General features: G+C 46.8%; 1 protein-coding gene across 10 annotated transcripts in view; it reads right to left on the bottom strand.

The window, feature by feature from the left end:
* The window catches only part of NWD1 (NACHT and WD repeat domain containing 1), a 109,536-nt gene extending 89,302 nt beyond the window's left edge, over nt 1–20,234 (bottom strand). For 6 of the 10 annotated variants that reach the window (XR_014837443.1, XR_014837444.1, XR_014837446.1 and 3 more), the window contains exons 1-3: nt 19,972–20,234; nt 11,455–11,540; nt 8,321–8,437 (exon numbers count right to left, since the gene is read on the bottom strand). Coding sequence is in view for 4 of the 10 variants with exons in the window: in XM_085012471.1 (XP_084868597.1) it covers nt 8,321–8,437; nt 11,455–11,538 (201 nt within the window). In the remaining 6 variants the exon portion in view is untranslated. Of the gene's footprint in view, nt 1–8,320; nt 8,438–11,454; nt 11,541–14,401; nt 14,657–19,971 lie in introns of those variants that run through there. The other 4 variants (XM_085012474.1, XM_021083578.2, XM_085012472.1 and 1 more) reach the window with 2 other exon arrangements.
* Between the last annotated feature and the right edge of the window lie 1,634 nt (nt 20,235–21,868).

Consider the following 21,868-nt stretch of genomic DNA (forward strand, 5'->3'; position numbering starts at 1 on the left):
TACTTAGATCCATATAAGTCCTTTAGGTTCTGTTTCCCTGGAGAACCCTAACTAACAAAAGATCTTTGCGGATGTGATTTAGCTAAGGGTCTGTGAACTGAAATTTGTCACTTGCCATCAACCTCCACATGGAGTAAAACATTAGCCACTGCAGCTACCAACCCGCAGCACCGCCTGAGTGAAGCTCAGGGTGGAGACCAGGAGTGAGGCACTCTGTGCTCCAGGAAAACTGGAAGAACAGGGCTTCAGATGGTCAGATATTTTTAGAAGATTTTATGTGCCCAACTCTTGCATCTCTTCATTTCTGGAAAAACATTAAAATCCTTCATGGTGATGTCTGCTCCTTGGGACTGGTAGTGACTTTCAGGAGATCAGCAACAAACTTTTGTAAAATGTGTGTATGTTGAATGTGCCTCCCCCTCACCTTTATCATATCCTGACATTCCCCCTTTTCCTTCTTGGGTAGTATTTCAGCCGGGTCTGTAGTTAAGGATAAAGAATGTCTCCTAGGGTAAGAGCCAGTGAGTCCTGCAGACTGTGAAAACTCAGGATACTTGCCCTGATAGTGGAGGTGCATAGCAAAGGAATGATTTCTGTGAGCCCAGGCCTCTTTCCTTCCTGCTCCCTGTCCTTTGTTGCAGAAACTTCTATATATCCTAGCTCCTCCCTAACTTCCTTGAAGCAGTTTCTCAGGGATAACTGAGATGCTGTCTCCTGGGCTTAAGTCCTAATTTTGCCCCAAATAAAACTTAACTCTCATCTTTCAGGTTGTATTTTTTTTAAGTCAATAGATCTTTTTTTCTTCTTTTTATGTCCGCACCTGTAGCATACGGAAATTCCTGGGCTAGGGGCCAAATCAGAGCGGCAGCTGAGGCTAACGCCACAGCTACAGCAATGCTAGATCCGAGCTGCATCTGTGACCTACCCTGTAGCTTGCATCAACACTGGATCCTTAACCCACTGAGAGAGGCCAGGGGTCAAACCCACAACCTCATGAACACTATGTCAAGTTCTTAACCCACAGGGCCGCAACAGGAACTCCCTGTCTATAGAATTTTGATATTTGGTTCCTCATAGATTTTTTTGGATCAATTTAAATATTTTTTTAAAATATTGCATTAAAATATTAATTATCTTGGAGTTCCCATTGTGGCTTTTTTTTTATTTTATTTTATCGGAGCTATGGGCGCTGGCCTACGCTACAGCCACAGCAATGCCAGATCTGAGCTGCGTCTGCCACCTACACCACAGCTCATGGCAAAGCCAGATCCTTAACCCACTGAGTGAGGCCAAGGATCAAACCCGAAACCTCATGGTTCCTAGTTGGATTCGTTTCCGCTGTACCACGACAGGAACTCCCCATTGTGGCTCATTGTGTTAAGGACCTGACGTGTCTCTGTAAGGATGTGGGTTTGTTCCCTGGCCCTGCTCAGTAGGTTAAGGATCCACTGTTACCATAAGCTGTGGGTGGCATAGGTCTCAGATAGGGCTCAAATCTGTCATTGCCATAGCTGTGGCATAGGCCACAGCTACAACTCTGATTTGAATCCTGGCGAGGGAATTTCCCATATGCCATAGGTATGGTCTTAAAAATAAAAATAAAATAAAATATTAATTATTTTGATAATTAAGATTTTTGGCACTCTGTTAAAATTTTATTCTGGAGGTAAGTGCCTCGCTCTCCTCACCCTAATCCCGGCCTTTCCTGGGGGCATCAGAGGGGCAGTAGGCTTCAGGGAACCAAATGTCCAGCTCTCTCATTGTTAGTCAAGGAAACTGAGGTCCAGGAAGTAAAGGAAGTGGACCAAGGTCATGGGTTTAAGAACCAACCAGGAAGTTCCCTGGTGGGCTAGTGTTTAGGACTCACCGCTTTCACCACTGTAGCCCAGGTTCAGTCCCTGGTCTAATAACTGTGATCCCATATCAAGCTGATGTATGCTTGTGGCCAAAAAATTAAAGAGCCAATTGGGAAGGGAAGATGGTCAGATCCCAGTATGGAAACTCTTGAGTTCTTAGCACAGTTATTTCCCTAAATATGTATTAAGCTGAGCCCATGACAACTGCTCAACAGACAGTAGTGACCAAGACACTTGGTCCCTGCCTTCCTGCACATCAGAGTCCTAACAAAAGTAGGCATCAATCTGAGAACAGCACCAGTGTCACTACTGCAGCTGTCATAGTTCTAGGGGGAAAGGATAAAGCGGGTCACACGTGGGCTGTGGAGTCAGAGAAATTCCCTTGAAACAGTGAGTATCAAGCTGCAGAATAAGGAGATAGATATAGAGATTCTCCTAGTAAGTGAAGCAAGCCAGAGAGAAAAAGACAAATACCGTATGATATCACTTATTTGTGGTATCTAAAATATGGAACAGATGATCCTATCTAAAAATACAGACAAACAAAAAACAGAAACAGATGGATCATGGCCAAGAAGAGCAGACTTAGGGCTCCCAAGGGGGAAAGGGGAGGGAGTGGGATGAATGGGCATTTTGGGGATTTTTTTGGATGCAAACCATTATATTTGGAATGGATGGGCAATGGGGTCCTACTGTACGCCACAGGGAAATGTGTGTGATTGAGTCACTTTGCAGTATAACAGAACCTGATGAAATATTGTAAATCAATTACACTTTAATAATAATAATAATAATTTAAAGGAACTATATCTAGTGACTTATGATGGAGCATGATGGAGGATAATGTGAGATAAAGAATGTATACATGTGTGTGTGACTGGGTCACTTTGCTGTACAGTAGAAAATTGACAGAACACTGTAAACCAGCTATAATGGAAAAAATAAAAATCATTTAAAAAATAGTCATTTTATTTTATTATTTTTTGTCTTTTGTCTTTTTAAGGTTGCACCCACGGCATATGGAGGTTCCCAGGCTAGGGGTCCAATCAGAGCTGTAGCTGCCGGCCTACATCACAGCCACAGCAATGCAGGATCTGAGCCCCATCTGCGACCTACGCCACAGCTCACAGGATTGCCAGATCCTTAAGCCACTGAACGAGACCCTCAACTTCATGGTTCCTAGTCGGATTCGTTTCCGCTGAGCCACACTGGGAACTCCAAAAAAATAATAATTTTAAAAGCTGCATAATAAGGCATAAAAAGGAGTGCCCTGGGCAGAGGTCCTGGCAAACAGGGCAACAGAATGTACAAAGGCCCTGGGGCAGGAAGTGTGGCAAAGGCTCAGTGCCAGAAAGCCAAGAGCCAAAGCACCAACCAAAAGGGGAGGTAAGAGAGATAAGGCCATCCTCTGAGGAGATTTTGTAGGGTTTGGTGAGACCCTAAGATTTTGGTCTTACTGCAGACAACACAGGAGGCCCTCTTTCTGCCCCAATGTGCTTGGGGAAAGTACAAACTGAACATAAGAGAATTAGGCTGGAGGAGGCCTAGGATACCAGGCCTAAAGCCTTGAATTTCTTCATTATGTAAAATGGAAACAGAATATTCCAGAGGTGTGCACCAAGGACATTTGAATAAATGCAATCTGTACTGATGATGTAAACAAGCAGGACCCCATGGGGTCCTCTGCATAAACTCCTCTCTTAAGTACCCAGATAAAAGTATCTGACGCACGCTTCCTGCTTGCGTCAGATGCTACAACCCCCACCAAATGAAAGACTTTAATGTGATGACCATGAGCACGTAGCCCCCAGACCTACTGGGGCCTGAGGACTGATAATGTGAACCCTTGTGACACTGCCCTGTGACCTCACCATCAGCCAATCAAAGAATTGTGCACGAGATGATTATATACCCTGTGACTCCCCTCTCTTACCTGGCCTGTAAAAATGCTTTCCTGGGAGTTTCCTGGTGGCCTAGCAGTTAAGGATTCGATGTTGTCATCGCTGGCCTGGGAACTTCTGCAAGCTGTGAGTGCAGTTTACAGCCAAACCTACAGCACATAGAAGTTCCCAGTCTAGGGGTAGAATTGAAGCTGTAGCTGCTGGCCTATGCCACAGCCACAGAAACACCAGATCTGAGCTGCATTTGCAACCTACACCACAGCTCTTGGCGACACTGGTTGCTTAGCCCACTGAGTGAGGCCAGGGATTGAACCTGCATCCTCACAGACACTATGTTGGGCCCTGAACCTGCTGAGCCACACCAGAGATTCCTAGTTCGGGTGTTTTGAGCACTAGCTGCCTGGACTCCTTGCTCAGCACCCTGCAATAAATGTTGCGCTTTCCTTCCCTATATCCTGGTGTCCGTAGATTGGCTTCACTGTGTGTGGATGGGCAGACCCAAATCTGGTTTGATAAAAATAGGGTGTTGAAGAGGACGCCACTCTTCAGGGGGCTTTCCTGCCATAAGAGCCTTGGAGGAGCAAGAGGAGGTGGAAAAGATGTCAAGATGTATTCAGCCAACCACAGACCAGAGATCTCAGAAAAGAGGCAGACAATGCAAGATGCTCCTGACTGTGGGACCAGAGCAACCAGAATGGGAGGCGCTTGAAGGAGGAGTGAGGAGCCATCAGGAGCAACTCTCCTGAGATGCTGGAGCTGCAGGTTGCTCGAGAGACCCGGAGCCTCTAGAAGGAAGTGCCATGGGGAGCCGTCCCCTGCCGTACAGCCTAATGACTTATTTACCAGAGAGATACCTCTCCAAGGGCTTCCACTGCATCTCTGATGTTCGTGGAAAGCCCCCCCAAATCGGAGCTACTCAGGGAAAATGATGCCATGACTCTTAAGAGATAGAGGGCTGAGGCCTGGTTCAGGAGAAAGACAAGAAGTGGATAGAGGTCAGCCTGCCTGCAGCCCAAGGAATCCTTCTGGAAGGATCCGCAAGGTCCCTGGGCCATTTGGGCCTGGGGGAAGCTCAGAGATCATCCTCCCTCCTGTTCCCCCATCCCCCGTGCCACCTGGAAGCTGCGTTGTGCTTTTGGCCGCCTGCAATTTGGGTTGCAAAATCGAATCCCTCCTGGAGTTTATTTTCTTTCCATCTCCCTTTTTTCTTTACAGTTTTTTTACTTTAAAATGCAACAAAATGATTGATCATCAGGCTCATTTGTAACATAAAATTAGAAGATTGGGGGAAAAAATCTGAGAAGGAGGGAGTTCCCTGCTGGTCTAGTGGTTAGGATACTAGCTTTCATCCCTGTAGCCCAAGTTCAAGGTTCAATCCCTGGTCTGGAAACCGAGACCCCACATCAAGCTGCTGCATGGTGCGGCTGAAAAAAAAAAAAAAAATCATGAAGGAGACATATAAGCTGGAGAGTAGAGCCTTTCAAGCATTAGGATGTATTTTATTTATTTTACTTATTTTTGTTTTTTTTGCTTTTTAGGGCCACACCTGTGGCATATGGAGGCTCCCAGGCTAGGGGTCGAATTGGAGCTGTAGCCACTGGCCTACATCACAGCCACAGCAACGCAGGATCTGAGCTTCGTCTGCGACCTACACCATGGCTCACAGCAACTCTGGATCCTTAACCCACTGAGTGAGGCCAGGGATCCAACCTGCATCCTCATGGATGCTAACAAGATTTGTTTCCACTGAGCCATGACGGGAACTCCAAGATGTATTTTATTTTATTTTATTTTGTCTTTTTGCCTTTTTCTAGGGCAGCACCCACGGCACATGGAGGTTCCCAGGCTAGGGGTCTAATCGGAGCTAAAGCTGCCAGCCTGCACCAGAGCCACAGCAACTTGGGATCCAAGCCACGTCTGCAACCTACACCACAGCTCATGGCAAAGCCGGATTCTTAACCCACTCAGCGAGGCCAGGGATCGAACCTGCGACCCGTAACCTCAGATTCGTTAACCACTGAGCCATGATGGGAACTCCTCCAGAATGTTTTTTAAAGCAATAATAATTAAATAGGGAACTATACTCAATATTTTGTGATAACCTGTAAGTTAAAGGAATCTGAAAAAGAACATATGTATTCAGTTACATATATGTAACTAAATCACCTTTGTACATCTGAAACTAACACTACACTGTAAATAAACTATAATTTTAAAAAATTAAAAATAAATAAATAAAGTGGTTCAAACTTCTGTTATAAGATAATTAAGTCCTGGGGATGTAATGTCCAACATGATAACTGTAGTTAACGGTGCCGCAGAACATACTTGAAAGTTGCTAAGAGAGCAAATCCTAAACATTCTCATCACTAAGGAAAAACACTTTTCCTTTTCCATATCTATAAGAAAGGATGGGTGTTAACAAAAATTATTTAATAATCATTTCAAGAGCTCCCGTTGTGGCTCAGCATTTAACAAAACCGACTAGCATCCATGAGGATGTGGGTTCGATCCCTGGCCTCGATCAGTGGGTTAAGGATCCGGCGTTGCTGTGAGCTGTGGTGTGGGTCACAGATGCAACTCAGATCTTGCATTGCTGTGGCCATGGTGTAGGTCGCGGGCTACAGCTCCAATTCGACCCCTAGCCTGGGAACCTCCATATGCTACGGGTGCGGCCCTAAAAAGACCAAAAAAAAAGATCATTTCACAGTCCATGTAAGTCAAGTCATACACTGTACACTTTAAATTTATACCATGCTAGATGTCAATTATATCTCAATGAAATTGGAAAACAAAGAAAAATTGACACAACACATACAAAGTATAGAACAAAAGAATGAAAATGCAATGGGAACTGTATAGATAAAACTTGATACATGATAAAGAAAACTTTTCATCTCTGCTGCCCAGGACTTAGCTTTCTTTTGTTGTTGTCATTGTTTTAAGATCTCATCTCTAAGGTAGCACTAGAACTTTCAGCAATGCTGCAAGTGTTCTTATCTCTGCTGTGCAATGCATTGGCCTCTTGACACATATGGCCGCTGAGCTACTTCCGTGTGGCCGGTGCAACCAAGGAACTGAAATTTTAATACTACTTGATTTTAATTAATTTAAGTTTAAATCATCACATGTGGTTTGTGGCTATTGCAATGGGCAATGCAATTTCAAGTCCAAACAGGTCTCATCTATTTGTCTTTATTTCCCTAGGAAACAGCTTCTCTAATGGGGACCACTCTCTCCTACTTCCTACATCTTTTTTTTTTTTTTTTTTCCTGGCTGCATTTGTGGTATGTGGAAGCTCCTGGGCTGGGTTCGAACCCAAACCACAGCAGCAACCCAAGTCTGCAGTGAGAATGCTGAAACCTTAACCCACTGTGCTACAAGAGAACTCCACTTGCTTCTTACATTCTTATCTCCAGGAGAGGTTTCCGGTGTTTGTTTTGTTTTGTTTTTATGAGGGGAGCTGCTCAAATCTTCTTTGTGATTAAGGTGTATTGGGCAAAAACACTTCTTGACTTTTTCCCTCTTTACTTTCTAAGACTGGGTTCAGCAAACTTTTTCCATTAATAGTCAAATAGCCAAAATTTTCAGCTTTGCAGGCCAGATGGTCTCTGTGGCAACTCCTCAGCTCTGCCCTAGCAGCTGGAAAGCAGCCTTGGGCCTTATGTAAATGAAGGCGTGTGACTGAGTGTCATTAAATGTTTACTTAGAAAAACAGACGGAGGGCTAGATTTTGTTTTGTTTTGTTTATTTTCTGGCCACACCCACAGCATATGGAAGTTCCCAAGTTAAGGGTCAAATCAGAGCTACAGTTGCTGGCCTATGCCACAGCCACAGTCATAGCCACAGCAACTCGGGATCCGAGCCGCATCTGTAACCTATGCCGAAGCTGCAGCAATGCTGGATCCTTAACCTACTGAACAAGGCCAGGGATTGAACCTGCATCCTCACAGAGACTAGTTGGGTTCTTAACCTGCTGAGCCACAATGGAAACTCCCCAAACCATTAATTGTGAGCCGGGGATTGTCCTGGTAACAGAGGAAGTGTAGTGGAAGGGAGAAAAGACCCTGTAATATGGAAAAATTGGTCTCATCTAGGATCAGAGGAAGTTTGCCCCTGAGGCAGGCTCCAGATAGGGCCACAGGGTCTGCCCCCCCACACCATGGGGCACATAGAAAAAAAAAAATTCCATATCCTGTAGGTTTCCACCTTCTCTATGGTTTTCTAGGGTCCCCAAATTCCCCAAACAAAGTGAATGAGAGGGGGAAGCTGGGGAGAGGTTCAGAACAAATTCTAAGACCCCTTTGGGCTTCAACATTCTGTTCTCCAGCCCACATGCATTTGCACTTGACTGCTCGTGTCTGGATCCCAGCTAACTGCAGAAAAATGAGCGCAGTGATTAATTATCAATGCCTGCCCTTGGCAGGCTCTCAAGATTGGTTATCATGGCAGAATCATCACCACCCACTTTCCTCTACTGACGGGTTTGCCTAAGAATTAGGGGCCATATCCTGGTGCTGAAAGGAGAAGTAAGAACTAATCCATCCCTTCCAAGAGACTCACGACAAAAGCTGGCCCTATGGATGTTTTCCGACACCGGTCAAGCTCCTCCAAGCAGAGTTCTGTGGTCATGTGGTCAGTGGCCTCGGTGTTCTGGATACCCCACCTCAGATCAACCACCTGGAAATTACAAGCATGGGTTTTATCAGGAAGGTAGCAGGATAAGTCATTTTTTTTCAGTTACCTTTGATAAAGGCATAAAGTTTCTTTCAATAATTTTTGACAGCCTCTCCCCAAAAAGGGATGTCTGGATTAAAAGAACTTGAGTGGTAGATACAAAGTATTACATTTAGAATGGATAAGCAATGAGGTCCTACTCTACAGTACAGGGAACAATCTCTTGGGATAGAACATGATGGAAGATGCTATGAGAAAAAGAATGTGTATATATGTATGATTGTGTCATTATGCTATACAGTAGAAATTGGCACAACACTGTAAATCAACTATACTTTTAAAAATTAAAAAAAAAAACTTGAATGAGAGTTCCCATTGTGGTTCAGAGAGTAAAGAACTCCAGATAGTCTCCGTGAGGATGTGGGTTTGATCCCTGGCCTCACTTGGTGGGTTAAGGATCCGGCGTTGCTTCAAGCTGCAGCATTGGTTGCAGATGAGGCTCAGATCCAGTGTTGCTGTGGCTGCAGCTCTGATTCAGCCCCTAGCCCAGGAACTTCCATATGCTGCAGGTTCAGCCATTAAAAAAAAAAAAAAAAAGAGAGAGAGAGGAAAAAAAAAAAAAAAAAGAACTTGAATGACACCCATAGTTCCAGTGTAATCATGAGAAAAATATCAGATAGACCCAGGCTGGAGACATCCCACAGGGCACCTGGGCAGTCCTCCCCAAGAATGTGGTGGTCACGAGTGCAAAGGAAAAGACGGATGAGTCACCCCAGCCAGAGGAGACTAGGAAGCTATGACAACTAAATGTAACAGGGTTCCCTGGCTGGAGTCCTAGACCAGAGAGAGAACACAAAGATCAGGTGTCAGTCAAAGTCCAAAGGGTGGTTTTTTGGTTTTTTGGCTTTTCTGCTTTTTAGGGCTGCACCCTCAGCATATGGAAGTTCCCAGGCTAGGGGTGGAATTGGAGCTGCAGCTTCCAGCCAATACCACAGCCATAGCAACACCGGATCCAAGTCACATCCACGACCTACACTGCAGCTCACCGCAATGTCAGATCCTTAACCCACTGAGCAAGACCAGGGATTGAACTTGAGTCCTCATGGATACTAGTCGGGTTCATTACTGCTGAGCCACAATGGGAACACCCCAAAGGGTGGTTAATGATCATGTACCAATGTTCTCTTCTTAGTTATAGCAAATATGCCTGGATAATGAAAGATGTTCACAATAGGGAACAAAGCAAGTGTGGGGCATGTGGGAATTCCGTACCACTGGTGACTTTACTGCAAATCTAAATTTCAAGTTAAAGTTTACTTAAAAACATTTTTTAAAGTTTTTTAAAGACCTTGGGCATTTTCAAACTGTTCTTTTAAAGCGAGGACATGTCCACACTTGTTCACAGAGTTGTCTTTGCAAAGAAGGGTTTTCTTTTGGCCAAAATCAGACGTGGCAAAGTCTCCTTGGCAACGGCATGCTTGTGGTCCATTTTTGCCTGCTGGCCAGAGGGGGCCTGGGCAGAAGGGTTTGATTCAAGGAGTGAAGCTGACCTGGGGGAAAGCTGGGATGAGGAGAGAGGGATGGGACACAAAACGGTCCCCAGCATCCCTAAATTCTTTTGTCCAGAGGGAAAGGCATAAAATTCCCAGTAATCTACACTATGGGGTAAAAGGTCTACCACACTGGATGTGTCTAGAGGAGGAAAAGGAGAAGGAAAAAGGATCAGCCACCAGCCCTGGGCAAGAAACTTCATCTTGCTGGGCCACTGTCTCCCTGTCTGTGCCTTGAGCATGTTTATTGTGTTTGTCACACAGTACCTGGTAGGCATTCAAGGGATGTACCGGAGGCATTTCATCAGTTCTCAGCACCTACATTTTCCTTGTTAGTGCCTATGCCAATGAACTATGCCTCATGATGAGTGGTGGGCAGAGTCGAATTCCCAAGACAGCAATGCATCTTTCTTAGTGATATGTAAGTGATGGTGGGTGCATTGATATGATGGATCACTGCCGTAAATGGCAAGGAGGTAGTGTCAACTGAGGCTGAGACTCCAAGATGGTTTGTCAGTTTTCTCTTTAAAACTTGCTGGAGGCGACGTCCCTACCCTGGGATCTGTGTGTAGGAGACTTTTGGGGCCCTTGGTGGCTACCCAGCTTGTTCACCATGAGCATCCCAGGAAAAAGACACTTCTCACCTCCATGCCCAACCTGAATATCTCACGGTCCTCTTAGATGTCCCCCGAAGCTGTCCCAGAGGACCAGAGGACCAAACAAAACATCAACAAAAGTGACACGCCCAAAGGGAAGGGTCACAAGGTGTCTACTCCCAGCACTTTGCCACACTGCCTTGTGTTCACCCCAGTACCCATGGCCATGATCCCCCCCATCTTTTTAGAGGACTTTTTTTTTTCTTTTTCTTTTTTGGCCACCCCATGGTATGGCCAGGGATGGAATCTGAGCTGGAAGCATTCCCTTTGTGGCTCAATGGATTAAGAACCCAACTAGTATCCATGAGGATGCAGGTTCAATCTTTGGCCCCACTCAATTGGTTAAGGATCCAGTGTTGCTGTGAGCTGTGATGTAGGTCAGAGACCCAGCATGGATCCCAAGTTGCTATGGTTGTGGTGTAGGCTGGCAGCTGTAGCTTCAATTTGGCACCTAGCCTGGGAACTTCCATACGATGCAGGTGCAGCCCCACCCCCCAAAAAAACTAATTAAAAAAAAAAACAAAAACCCACCACCACACACACACAAAAAAGAATCTGAGCTGGAGTTGTGACTTACACCACAGCTGCGGCAACGTCAGCTCCTTAACCCACTGAGCCAGGCAGGGGATCAAACCTGCATCCCTGCTGCTGCAGAGACAGACGATCCCCCTGCACCACAGTGGGAACTCCTGGAGGACTTCCATTTCCATGATGCATTGTGGTCACGGAGCCCCTCTGATTCTCCACCTGGCTGCCCAGGTGGCACACCCTCGTTCCCTGATGCTGAGGCAGTGAGGAGTGGGTGGGCCATTACCTCGAACATCAGGCCATGCTTCTGGCAGAAGGTCTGCACTTCTGGGTAGGCGGTGCTCTGCAGGGCCTCCCTCTCTGCGTCCATATCTGCAAGGAATGGCATGGAGGCTATAACTTGGGAGAACCTAGAACTCTCCCCCTACCTCATAGTTCTGCCTGGATTTTTTCCCTCTTTACTGGCCACAGCTGTGACATCTGGAAGTTCCAGGGCTGGGGGTCGAATCAGAACTGCATCTGTGACCTACGCCACAGCCACGGCAAAGCCAGATCCTTAACCCACTGAGCGAGGCCAGGGATCGAACCCCAAATCCTCGCAGACACTATGTTGGGTTCTTAACCTGCTGAACCACAAAGGGAACTCCAACAGTTCTGCTTTTAGCCTCAATCACTCCCACCAAGGCTGGGATCCCTCACAGCAAATCAAAAGATACAAAAAACAGGAGGCAAACCAGAGAGACCAACCACACCCAGAGCCTTTTCTGGTATTAGTGCTAAAAGTCCCACATCCCAGGAAACCCCTCAGTCCCAGCTAACCAGGACGTTTGGTTACCTTAAGTTAGGGTTACCAGATAAAATACAGGACACACAGCTGATGTGTGTTTCAGATGAACAATGAAAACTTAAGAGCATAAGAATAGCCCACTTCATAGATTCTAGAATTTGCCCTTCCTTCCTTCCTTTCTTTTTTTGGCCTTGCCTCAGCATATGGAAGTTCCCAGGTCATGGACAGAACCTGTGCCACAGTAGCCACCGAAGCCACTTCAGTGAAAATGCCAGATCCTCAATCCACTGTGCCACAGGGGAACTCCCTAGAATTTGCATTTCTGATAAACTCTGTTCAGTTTGTATTTGAGATAAAGAACAAATTATTTGTTAGCATAAGTATGTCCCTTTCTGCACACCCACCATTTAGGATATACTTATGCTAAAGATGATTGGTTGTTGATCTCAAATGCAAATTGAACTGGGTATCCTAGTTTTGTTGGTGGTGGTTGGTAGTTCAGCTTTTTTTATTTTTGCCAAATCTGGCAGTCTTACCTTAGGGTAAACTTGGAGTCTAAGACTTTTTCCATTGCTTGATTTCACTGTGTGGTCTCGTGCCAAGCGTTAGGCTATCCTCAGTTTCCCCTTCTATAAAATGGGGGTGATGCCTCTACTTTGCAGGGCTGCAATCTCCCCAAAGTCAAGAATCTTTGCTCATCTAGGTCACTGCTAATTTCTTAGCACTCAACACAGGCACTCAATATGTACTGGATTAACCGCCAAGGCTTACAAGTAAAAGCACCTATTGCAACAAAGGTATTCAAGAAATATTTGTTTTCAGGAGTTCCCACTGTGGTGAAGTGGGTTTAGCATCTAGCATTTTCTGTGCAGCAGCTCAGGTTGTTACTGAAGTGAGGGTTCGATCTGGTTAAGGATCAATCCCTGGCCTGGGAACTTTCATATGCTGCAGATGTGGCCCCCAAAAGACAAACATTTGTTTTCTCCGCATAGCCAGGGGAAGGTCACTTTAGTATTTATGACAGGACTCCTAAAGCCACTGGTACAGAGAAGCTTCCCAGGCCCTGTTACAAAAGCTGACCTAGACACCAATCTTGGATCTGTCTCCTACCCCCTGTCCTATACCTGTCCTATAAATTCCATGGATTATTTACATCTGTCCATAAAATATCTACTGGGAAGTTAGTTTACGCCCAGTCACTGCCAATCATCAAGGGCACAACGGCAAACAAGACATACATACAGAACGCAGTATGCCAGAGCCAGCCCCTGGCTGTCCTGGCAGGGTGGATTGCTAAATCATGAGGAATTTTGTTAAAACAGTCACTATGAAAAGTTAAACTTTCTGAACTTAGGAGGGAATACATTACAGTAAAAGCGGAGATTGCAAATCTCAAAAATCATCACTTCTTTTTTTTTTTTTTTTTTTTTTTGCCTTTTTCTAGGGCAGTTTCCCATGGCATATGGAGGTTCCCAGGCTAGGGGTCAAATCGGAGCTGTAGCCACCGGCCTACGCCACAGCCACAGCAACGTGGGATCTGAGCCGCATCTGCGACCTACACAACAGCTCACAGCAACACCGGATCCTTAACCCACTGAGCAAGTCCAGGGATCGAACCCACAGCCTCATGGTTCCTAGTCAGATTTGTTAACCACTGTGCCACGACAGGAACTCCAAAACTCATCATTTCTAAATTATTTTACTACATGTTACCATGAACTCTGCTCTTGAGATTTTTACAACTACTGATTTTCTATCAGGGAAATATTACAGAATGATGAGCTACCCAATATCCCTGCCCAAGTCCATATTTATGAAGTCTCACTGGCAGCTTGAAATTGACTATAGTGGGAGAATTTACACCATGGAAATTGGCAGAGGGTATAAATCAGGTGGTTTTGTTTGGGTTTTAATTTTTGGAGAATAGATTATTAAACATTTGTTGGCACACGCCATGTAGGCTTTACCTTTGTGGAGTTTAAGCCTGGTTGGAGGAGTCAGGCATTAAATAAGCACTTAAGTTGAATAACTACAGATTATGGGGCCTGGGGCTTCATGGGTTCGAGGACTTGCTGGAGCCCATTGTGACTATAACGAGTCTATAAGGAGGCTAGAATCATACCACATAAAGTGGGGAGTACGCAGGGTCCAGCCATGCAGTGCTTTGTAGCTGTGGGAAAACTGGCACTTTCTACGTCTATTGTGTAGAACGTTCATCATTGATATTAGTGGCAAAATCATTTGCCACTCCCAGCAACTCTATCAAGTCAAGCTCTGAGTCCGGCTCATCGAGGAGAAAACAGAGGGTCAGGGAGGCCCTCCCTCATCAATTTCTCTGTGGGTCACTGAATGGGCTACATTCACATCCAAGTCTTTTAGAGAACCCTGTGAGCCATGCCCATTGCCCTGGCACCCCCTGAGCCCCCAGCCCTGCCCTGGCCCTTACCTGAGACCGTAGAGCTGATGAAGATGGACACACTGCTGGACAGAGGCTCCGGGAGGGGGCCTGCCTGACCCTGGAGAAGCCGCCGGCGGGTGCCTGGGCTGAAGGGGCTGATGCTCATGCTGCCTGCCCACCTGGATAACCCTTCCCCAGGAAAGGGCCTGGGCCTCAGAGACCTCACACCAATGGCCAGGTGGCCTTCCTAGGAGCCCAGTGGGGCAGGGCCATCTGGGGTGGAGTGGCTGTCTCACCCTCTTAGACCCCCCCTCGGCTATCTGTAGCCTCTGTCACCTCCGGTGCCCTGAGAGGCTGAATCAGAGGCTCTCCACGGCTCTCCTTGGTGTCCAAGCGCAAGTTGGGGGAATGATGGACAGAGACCTCCCAGCCGAGAGCCCTGGATGGCGGCTCCTCCAGGCACTGGAGCCTTTTCCCCTCAACCAACAGCTCCTCGCCCCAGCAGCTCAGCTGTCGCCACAGCAACTGCGGTTTCCTGGTGCTGGGCTTTGGGGCCCGGGGACCAGCCAGCTTCTCGAACACCTGGGTCCCCTGGGGCTCCATGAAAGCTGAACCTGGGCCCAGGTGTGCAGAGGGAGGCTGTGGGATGCTGGAAGCCTTGCCCAGCCCTGGCAGGGCAGGCCAGAGGACAAATTCTTAGCAAAACACCACCCCCCATCCTGTGCTCACTGTCCCCTTCCACAAGGTACAGGCATTGGGTGTACAATTTCAGCGAGCAGTACTATTTTCAGCCAACAGGGGGCCATTCTGTGCCCACCCCCCCTTCCCCGGGAGGAATGTTTGCAATGTCTGGAGACACTTTGGGTTGTCAGGAATGGGGGAAGGGGAGCTACTGGCATTTAGTGGGTGGAGCCCAGGGGTGCTGCTCCATGCCCCACAGGACAATGCCACTACAGAGAATTATCTGTCTCCAAATGTCAACAGTGCTGAGAAATTGGGAAACCAGCTTTATATCATCTCTAGCTGGAGCTCCTTGCCTGAAGGAGGTCTGGGCCCGAGACCAGTTTTCCTTGATAAGAAGGGACATTAGCAAGTCCCCAGAGGGGCAGTTAAGGACATACCCACATCAAACTGGGAGGTGCTCTTTGAAATATTCAAGAAACACCACTAGCAACAACATAGATGGACCTACCTTTTTTAAATTATTATTATTAAAGCACAGTTGATTTACAATGTTGTGCTAATTTCTGCTGTACAGCAAAGTGACCCAGTCATATATCATATATATACATATGACATCCCTTTTCTCACACTATCTTCTATCATGTTTTATCACAAGAGATGAGATATAGTTCCCTGTGTTACACAGTATAACATTGCTCATCCATTCTAAGTGTAACAGTTTGCAAGTACTAACCCCAAACTCCCCATCCACCCTACTCTCACCCTCCTCCCCCTTGGCAACCACAGGTCTGTTTTCTATGTCTCTGAGTCTATTTCTGTTTTGTGGATGGGCCTATTTTGAGGGCCATATGCTAAATGAAATAAGTCAGAGAAAGGCAAATACTGTACATGATCTCACTTATACATAGAATCTAAAAAAAGCCCAACTCATAGATTCAGAGTAGAATGGTGGTTGTCAGGGACTGTAGGGTGGGAGACATGGGGAGATGTTGGCCAAAGGGTACAAACTTCCAGCTATAAAATGAATAATTCCAAGGCTCTGATGTATAGCATGAAAATTATAGTTAATAATATTGTACTGTAGTGGAGGTCTCCTGTGGCACAGCGTGTTAAGCATCTGACATTGTCACTGCAGGGGCTTGGGTCACTGCTATGGTGAGGGTTTGATCCCTGACCCAGAAACTTCCACATGCCGTGGACTTGGGCACATAAAGACAAAAACAGAAAAAACAAAACTGTGTGTGTGTGTGTATATATATATATATATATATATATATATATATATTTGAAATTTGCTAAGAGATTAAAAGTTTCCCACCACGGGTCAGGTCACTGCTGTGGTGCAGGGTTTTTTGTTGTTGTTGTTTTAGGGTTTTTTTTTTTTTTGCTTTTTATGGCTGCACCTGTGGCATATAGAAATTCCCAGGCTAGGAGTCAAATCAGAGCTGTAGCTGCTGGCCTACACCACAGCCAGAGCAACACAGGATCCAAGCCACATCTGTGACCTACACCGCAGCTTATAGCAGCACTGGATACTTAATCTACTGGGCGAGGCCAGGGATCAAACCTGCATCCTTACAGACACTACATTGGGTTATTAACCTGCTGAGCCACAACTGGAATTCCCTGTGGCATGGGTTTGATCCCTGGCCTGGGAACTTCCGCAGGCCATGGGAGGGGCCAAAAAAAAAAAAAAAAGAAATAGTAATTATGAGACATGAGGAGTCATATTAACTAATGCTGCTGTAGTAGCACCAAATAAGTGCATCAAATCAGCACGTTACACACTGTAAACTTACACAATGCTATATGTCAATTATATGTCTATACAGCTGGTGGGGGGGTAGGCATCAAATATCTCAGGATCTGACCTTATTGAAAAGGCTTCAGTGAGCTAGCCCTGCACACCCACCTTTCCATGTTAACAAACCACAGACAGGAAGAAAGGATACCTTGGAGTCCATGGGCCTGGTTGGAATGCCAGCTCCTCTACCACCTTCTTTTTTTTTTTTTTTTTTTTTTTGTCTTTTTGCCATTTCTTGGGCTGCTGCCATGGCATATGGAGGTTCCCAGGCTAGGGGTCAAATCGGAGCTGTAGCCCCTGGCCTACGCCAGAGCCACAGCAACTCAGGATCCAAGCCGAGACTGCGACCTACACCACAGCTCACGGCAACACCGGATCCCTAACCCACTGAGTGAGGCCAGGGATCGAACCCACAACCTCATGGTTCCTAGTTAGATTCGTTAACAACTGAGCCACGACAGGAACTCCATCTACCACCTTCTTGGAGGACTTAAGCAAGTGGCCTCTCTCCTTGGAACATGAGCCGAAGCATCTGTGAAATGAGAATGAAACCCACATGGGGGTGGGCTAGGGTGAGGAGAGGAGGGCACTCAACTCAGGATCAACATGTGCGGAGGTGTGGCATGCTTGAAAGGCAAAATGAATGTCAAGATGTCCATGATGAACACAATGCAAGCAAGGTGTCTGGGAGAAACGGGAGTCCCCACCTTAGAGACCGTCACTCAATAAAGAGTAGCATTGGTTCTCCCTTCCAGTCTGAACTTTGTCACACACAAAAAGACCTGCTCTCTTGCTCCCTGTACATTCCTGCTTGTCCAGTGCCTGCTTCACCTACACCCCGTCACATGACTGACCTTCTTACATCCTTGTCCCAGGCCCCAGCTGGTCATTGTTCTTACCAAAAGGGTGGTGATGAGCTTGCCCCTTTGCTGGTTTCCCTGATAACAAATGACCCAACTGGATGCAATTCCCCCTACAACCAGCAATCTCCCCTCCCCCTGGAAGCAAAGTCCGTCACCATGTCCTCCCCACCATCTGCCACACACGGTGGGGTGTTGCTCCAGGACCTTGCTTCAGACATGTAAGCTCCCCTCATCCATTAAACCACTGATGTCTCTGTTGCTGACCCCAAGCTCTTTGGTCTTAAAACTGGGAAAGTGCAGCCTTGTAGGCCTGCAGGGTGCAGCCCAACACCCAGATAAACCAAGACACTTTTTTTTTTTTTTTTTTTTTTTTTGCTTTTTAGGGCCGCGCCTGTGGCATATGGAGGTTCCCAGGCTAAGGGTCCAATCAGAGCGGTAGCAGCTGGCCTACACCACAGCCACAGCAACGCCAGATCAAAGCCACATCTGTGACCTACGCCACACCTCACTGCAATGCCAGATCCTTAACCCACTGAGTGAGGCCAGGGATCAAACCCGCAACCTCATGGTTTCTAGTTGGAATCGTTTCTGCTGAGCCATGACAGGAACTCCAAACCAAGACACTTTTATCAGGCAGGACATTCCAAGGGCTTACAAGGTCACCTCCCAGGAGCTGGGCAAGGGTCAAACATTCATGTTCAGAGTGTGGACAACCCAGGCCTGCTGAGTTCATCTTTTCCTGCACAAACCTGATAAAAATTGCGACGTTGATTTGACTGTCACCTTTTTGGTTGGTTTGTCTTTTTAGAGCTGTACTGTGGCATATGGAGGTTCTCAGCCAGGAGTCAAATCAGAGCCGTAGCAGCCAGCCTGTGCCACAGACACGGCAACATCAGATCCAGCAATATCAGATCTGAGCCACATCTGTGACCTATGCCGCAGCTCACAGCCATGCCAGATCCTTAACCCACTGAGAGAGGCCAGGCATCAAACCTGCATCCTCATGGATATTAGTTGGGTTCTTAACCCGCTGAGCCACAACGGGAATGCATGAGAGTCACTGTTTCATGGATGAGGAAACTGAGGCTCAGAGTGAAAACTTTCTAGCCTGGAAGGGCAGTCAGTGAGTGAGTACTGGTCTGGACCCTGTCCTTCAAGGACTCCCCCCAACCCCTAAGTCAGCCTGGCCATCCAGTCACCTTCCCACAATCCACCAGACCCTTTGGTTCAGATGCACCCTGCCAGGCTCACCCAGGCCCTAGCTCTGGATTCTAGTTGGTCTAGCCCTTCTCTTAGTGCCTCCTTATCAGTCTCCTGACCTTGAATTTGCGTCCACTAAATCTTGGTATCTTCCTCCATTTCCCTGGGTCCCTATTAGTCCCCTTGGACCTGACCCTACTCCAGTTCATGGTCATGTTCCCTTGGTTAACGGTCTCCTCACTAAGAGGATGGGAAGGTTTTGACCTTGACACTCACACTAGGCTTTCCTTCTATTCCTCTAGCCCTGACATTTCCAATCTTAGCACTGCTAACATTTGGGACCAGATTATTCTTTGCAATGGGGGACATCTTATACATTGTAAGATTTTTTTTTTTTTTTTTGTCTTTTGTTGTTGTTGTTGCTATTTCTTGGGCCGCTCCCTCGGCATTATTGTTGTTGTTGTTGTTGTTGCCATTTCTTGGGCCGCTCCCGCGGCATATGGAGGTTCCCAGGCTAGGGGTCCAATCGGAGCTGTAGCCACCGGCCTACGCCAGAGCCACAGCAACGCAGGATCCGAGCCGCGTCTGCAACCTACACCACAGCTCACGGCAACGCCGGATCGTTAACCCACTGAGCAAGGGCAGGGACCGAACCCGCAACCTCAGGGTTCCTAGTCAGATTCGTTAACCACTGCGCCACGACGGGAACTCCATACATTGTAAGATATTGAGGAGCATCCTGGCTTTGACCCACTGGAAACAAGTAGCGGACTCCTCCCCACCCCCCAAGTTGTGACAAAAATCTCTCCAGACATTGCCAATGTCCAGCAGGGGGCAGAATCTTGCCTGGTTGAGAACCCTGGTCTAACACTGGCCAATGCATTTCAGTCTCAGGGCCTTTGCACATGCCATACCTAAACCTTCCATCCTGCATCCTTTTAGGTCATTCACATTTCAGCTTAACAGCCACCTCCTGGGAGGCTCCCTCAGACCATCCCCTTACTCAGTGACCTCCCAAGTCACTCCCTGTACCATCACCCTAATTTAATTCTCTGCACGATACTCACCACCAGTTGTTTCTTCCTTGCTTGTTTACCATTTGTCTTTCCTGCAAGAACATGACGTCCATGACTTTGAGACTGTCTGCCGAGGTTGACGTGTCTGGCCCCATGGTAGGTGCTCAAGAAATAACTGTCCCTTCAGCAGACTCATCCAAATTATCCATCTTTCTCGCCTCTTGTTTGTCACCACAGACCACTAAGCAAGACTAGGTTTTTCAGGAAGGACGGAGGTTTTCCTTGGGAGCTCCAGGCTTCCTCTGGCTCCTGCTGGTGGTGGAAGGGCCAATTTCAAATCTTCTGGGAAAGTAAGTTGGAGAAGTAAGTTCTCTGGGCCTGGCACTGCCTGGAAGGCAAGCCCCCAGCAATCCTAGTAACTTTTGTGCTCGGTTCTTCTCAAATCTCTCCATGCCAAATCTCCCAGCAACTGGGAGAATGAAAGAAATTCATTCTCCAGCCCCAGCTTTGCTGGGCACTTGGCCAGACTTGGCAGTTAACCATTGTGTGCCTGGCTAATAGGCTCATCCTAGCAGATGCCTTTTGTGGTGGGCAGTCCATGTGATCCCTATGATCCTGTTCCACCACTGTAGGAAATGAGGTCCAAAGAGGTGAAGCCCCTTGTGTGGACCACTTGGTCTCCCTGGGCTTAAGTTTTTCTCAACCACCTCCTGAGCTGGTGAGAGAATGAGACATACTTACCAATAGGGTAAAGCTAGCACCATGCCTAGCTCAAGCAAAGAACCCATGGAATGTTGGCTATGATTAATTATTATTATTATTAATTTATTTATTTATTTGGCTGCACCCAAGGCAGGCAGAATTTCCCAGGCCAGGGATTGAACCTGAGCCACAGCAGTGACCCGAGCTACAGCAGTGGCAAAACCAGATCTTTAACCAGCTAAACCATCAGGGAACTCCTGATGCATTACTTTTTTTTAGGGCCACACCTGCGGCATATGGAGGGTCCCAGGCTAGGGGTCAAATTGGAGCTGTAGCTGCTTGCCTACGCCACAGCACAGCCGAAGTAACACCAGATCTGAGCCACGTCTGTGACCTACACCACAGCTCATGGCAACACTGGATCCTTAACCCACTGAGAGAGGCCAGGGATTGAACCCACATCCTCATAGATGCTAGTCAGGTTTGTCAACTGCTGAGCCATGATGGGAGCGCTGATTCATTACTATTTTTACAGCTACCAGGTTCACCCAACTAGTGGCAGAGTCAGGAATCAAAGGCTCCAATGGCACTGTTTCAGCAAGTGTTAATGAAATCTAAGTCTTCAGAGCAGGGTTTCTCAGCCTTGGCCCTATCGATCATTAGGGCCAGGTCATTCTTTATTGGGGTGCTGTCCTATGCACTACAGGATATAGAAGAGCATCCCTAATCTCTACCACCAGATGCCAGTAGCCCCACCACTCCCAATTGTGAAAACACCCAAACGTCTCCAACATGGCCCAGTGTCCCCTGGGGGACGAATCCCCACCTCCTCTGCCTGGTTGAGAACCACTTCTCTGTTGTGTTATTATATTCATGTTACTGTAGTCATGTTATTATATTTTGGGGGACTTTAATTTCAGGTGCTAATATCTATACTGTCTCTGATACTCCCAGAGACCTGAGGACTTCAGTTGGCTACCCCGGTTTCCTGATGCGGACAGTGACCTTCAGAGAAATTCAACAATGTGCCCAAGTTCTCTTGGCAAGGGAGCAACGGAGATGAGAGGCAAACCGCATTTGGCTGCATTGGAATCTGCGGGCATTAAAGAATTCTTGGCAAAGTTTTTAAAGCATGATAAAGGTATTGTAGTTAGTTTCTTTTTTTTCCAAATCTTTATCTTTTAGAGACTCAGAATAAAATATTTCCAGCATGATGATTCATGGAATGATTGAGTTTTGCTTCAAC

Source organism: Sus scrofa, chromosome 2 (genome assembly GCF_054392235.1).
Source record: "Sus scrofa isolate SSC_HxYL_T2T_F1_AM1 chromosome 2, Sscrofa_HxYL_maternal_Yorkshire_Landrace_v2.0, whole genome shotgun sequence".
Taxonomy (NCBI): Eukaryota; Metazoa; Chordata; class Mammalia; order Artiodactyla; family Suidae; genus Sus; species Sus scrofa.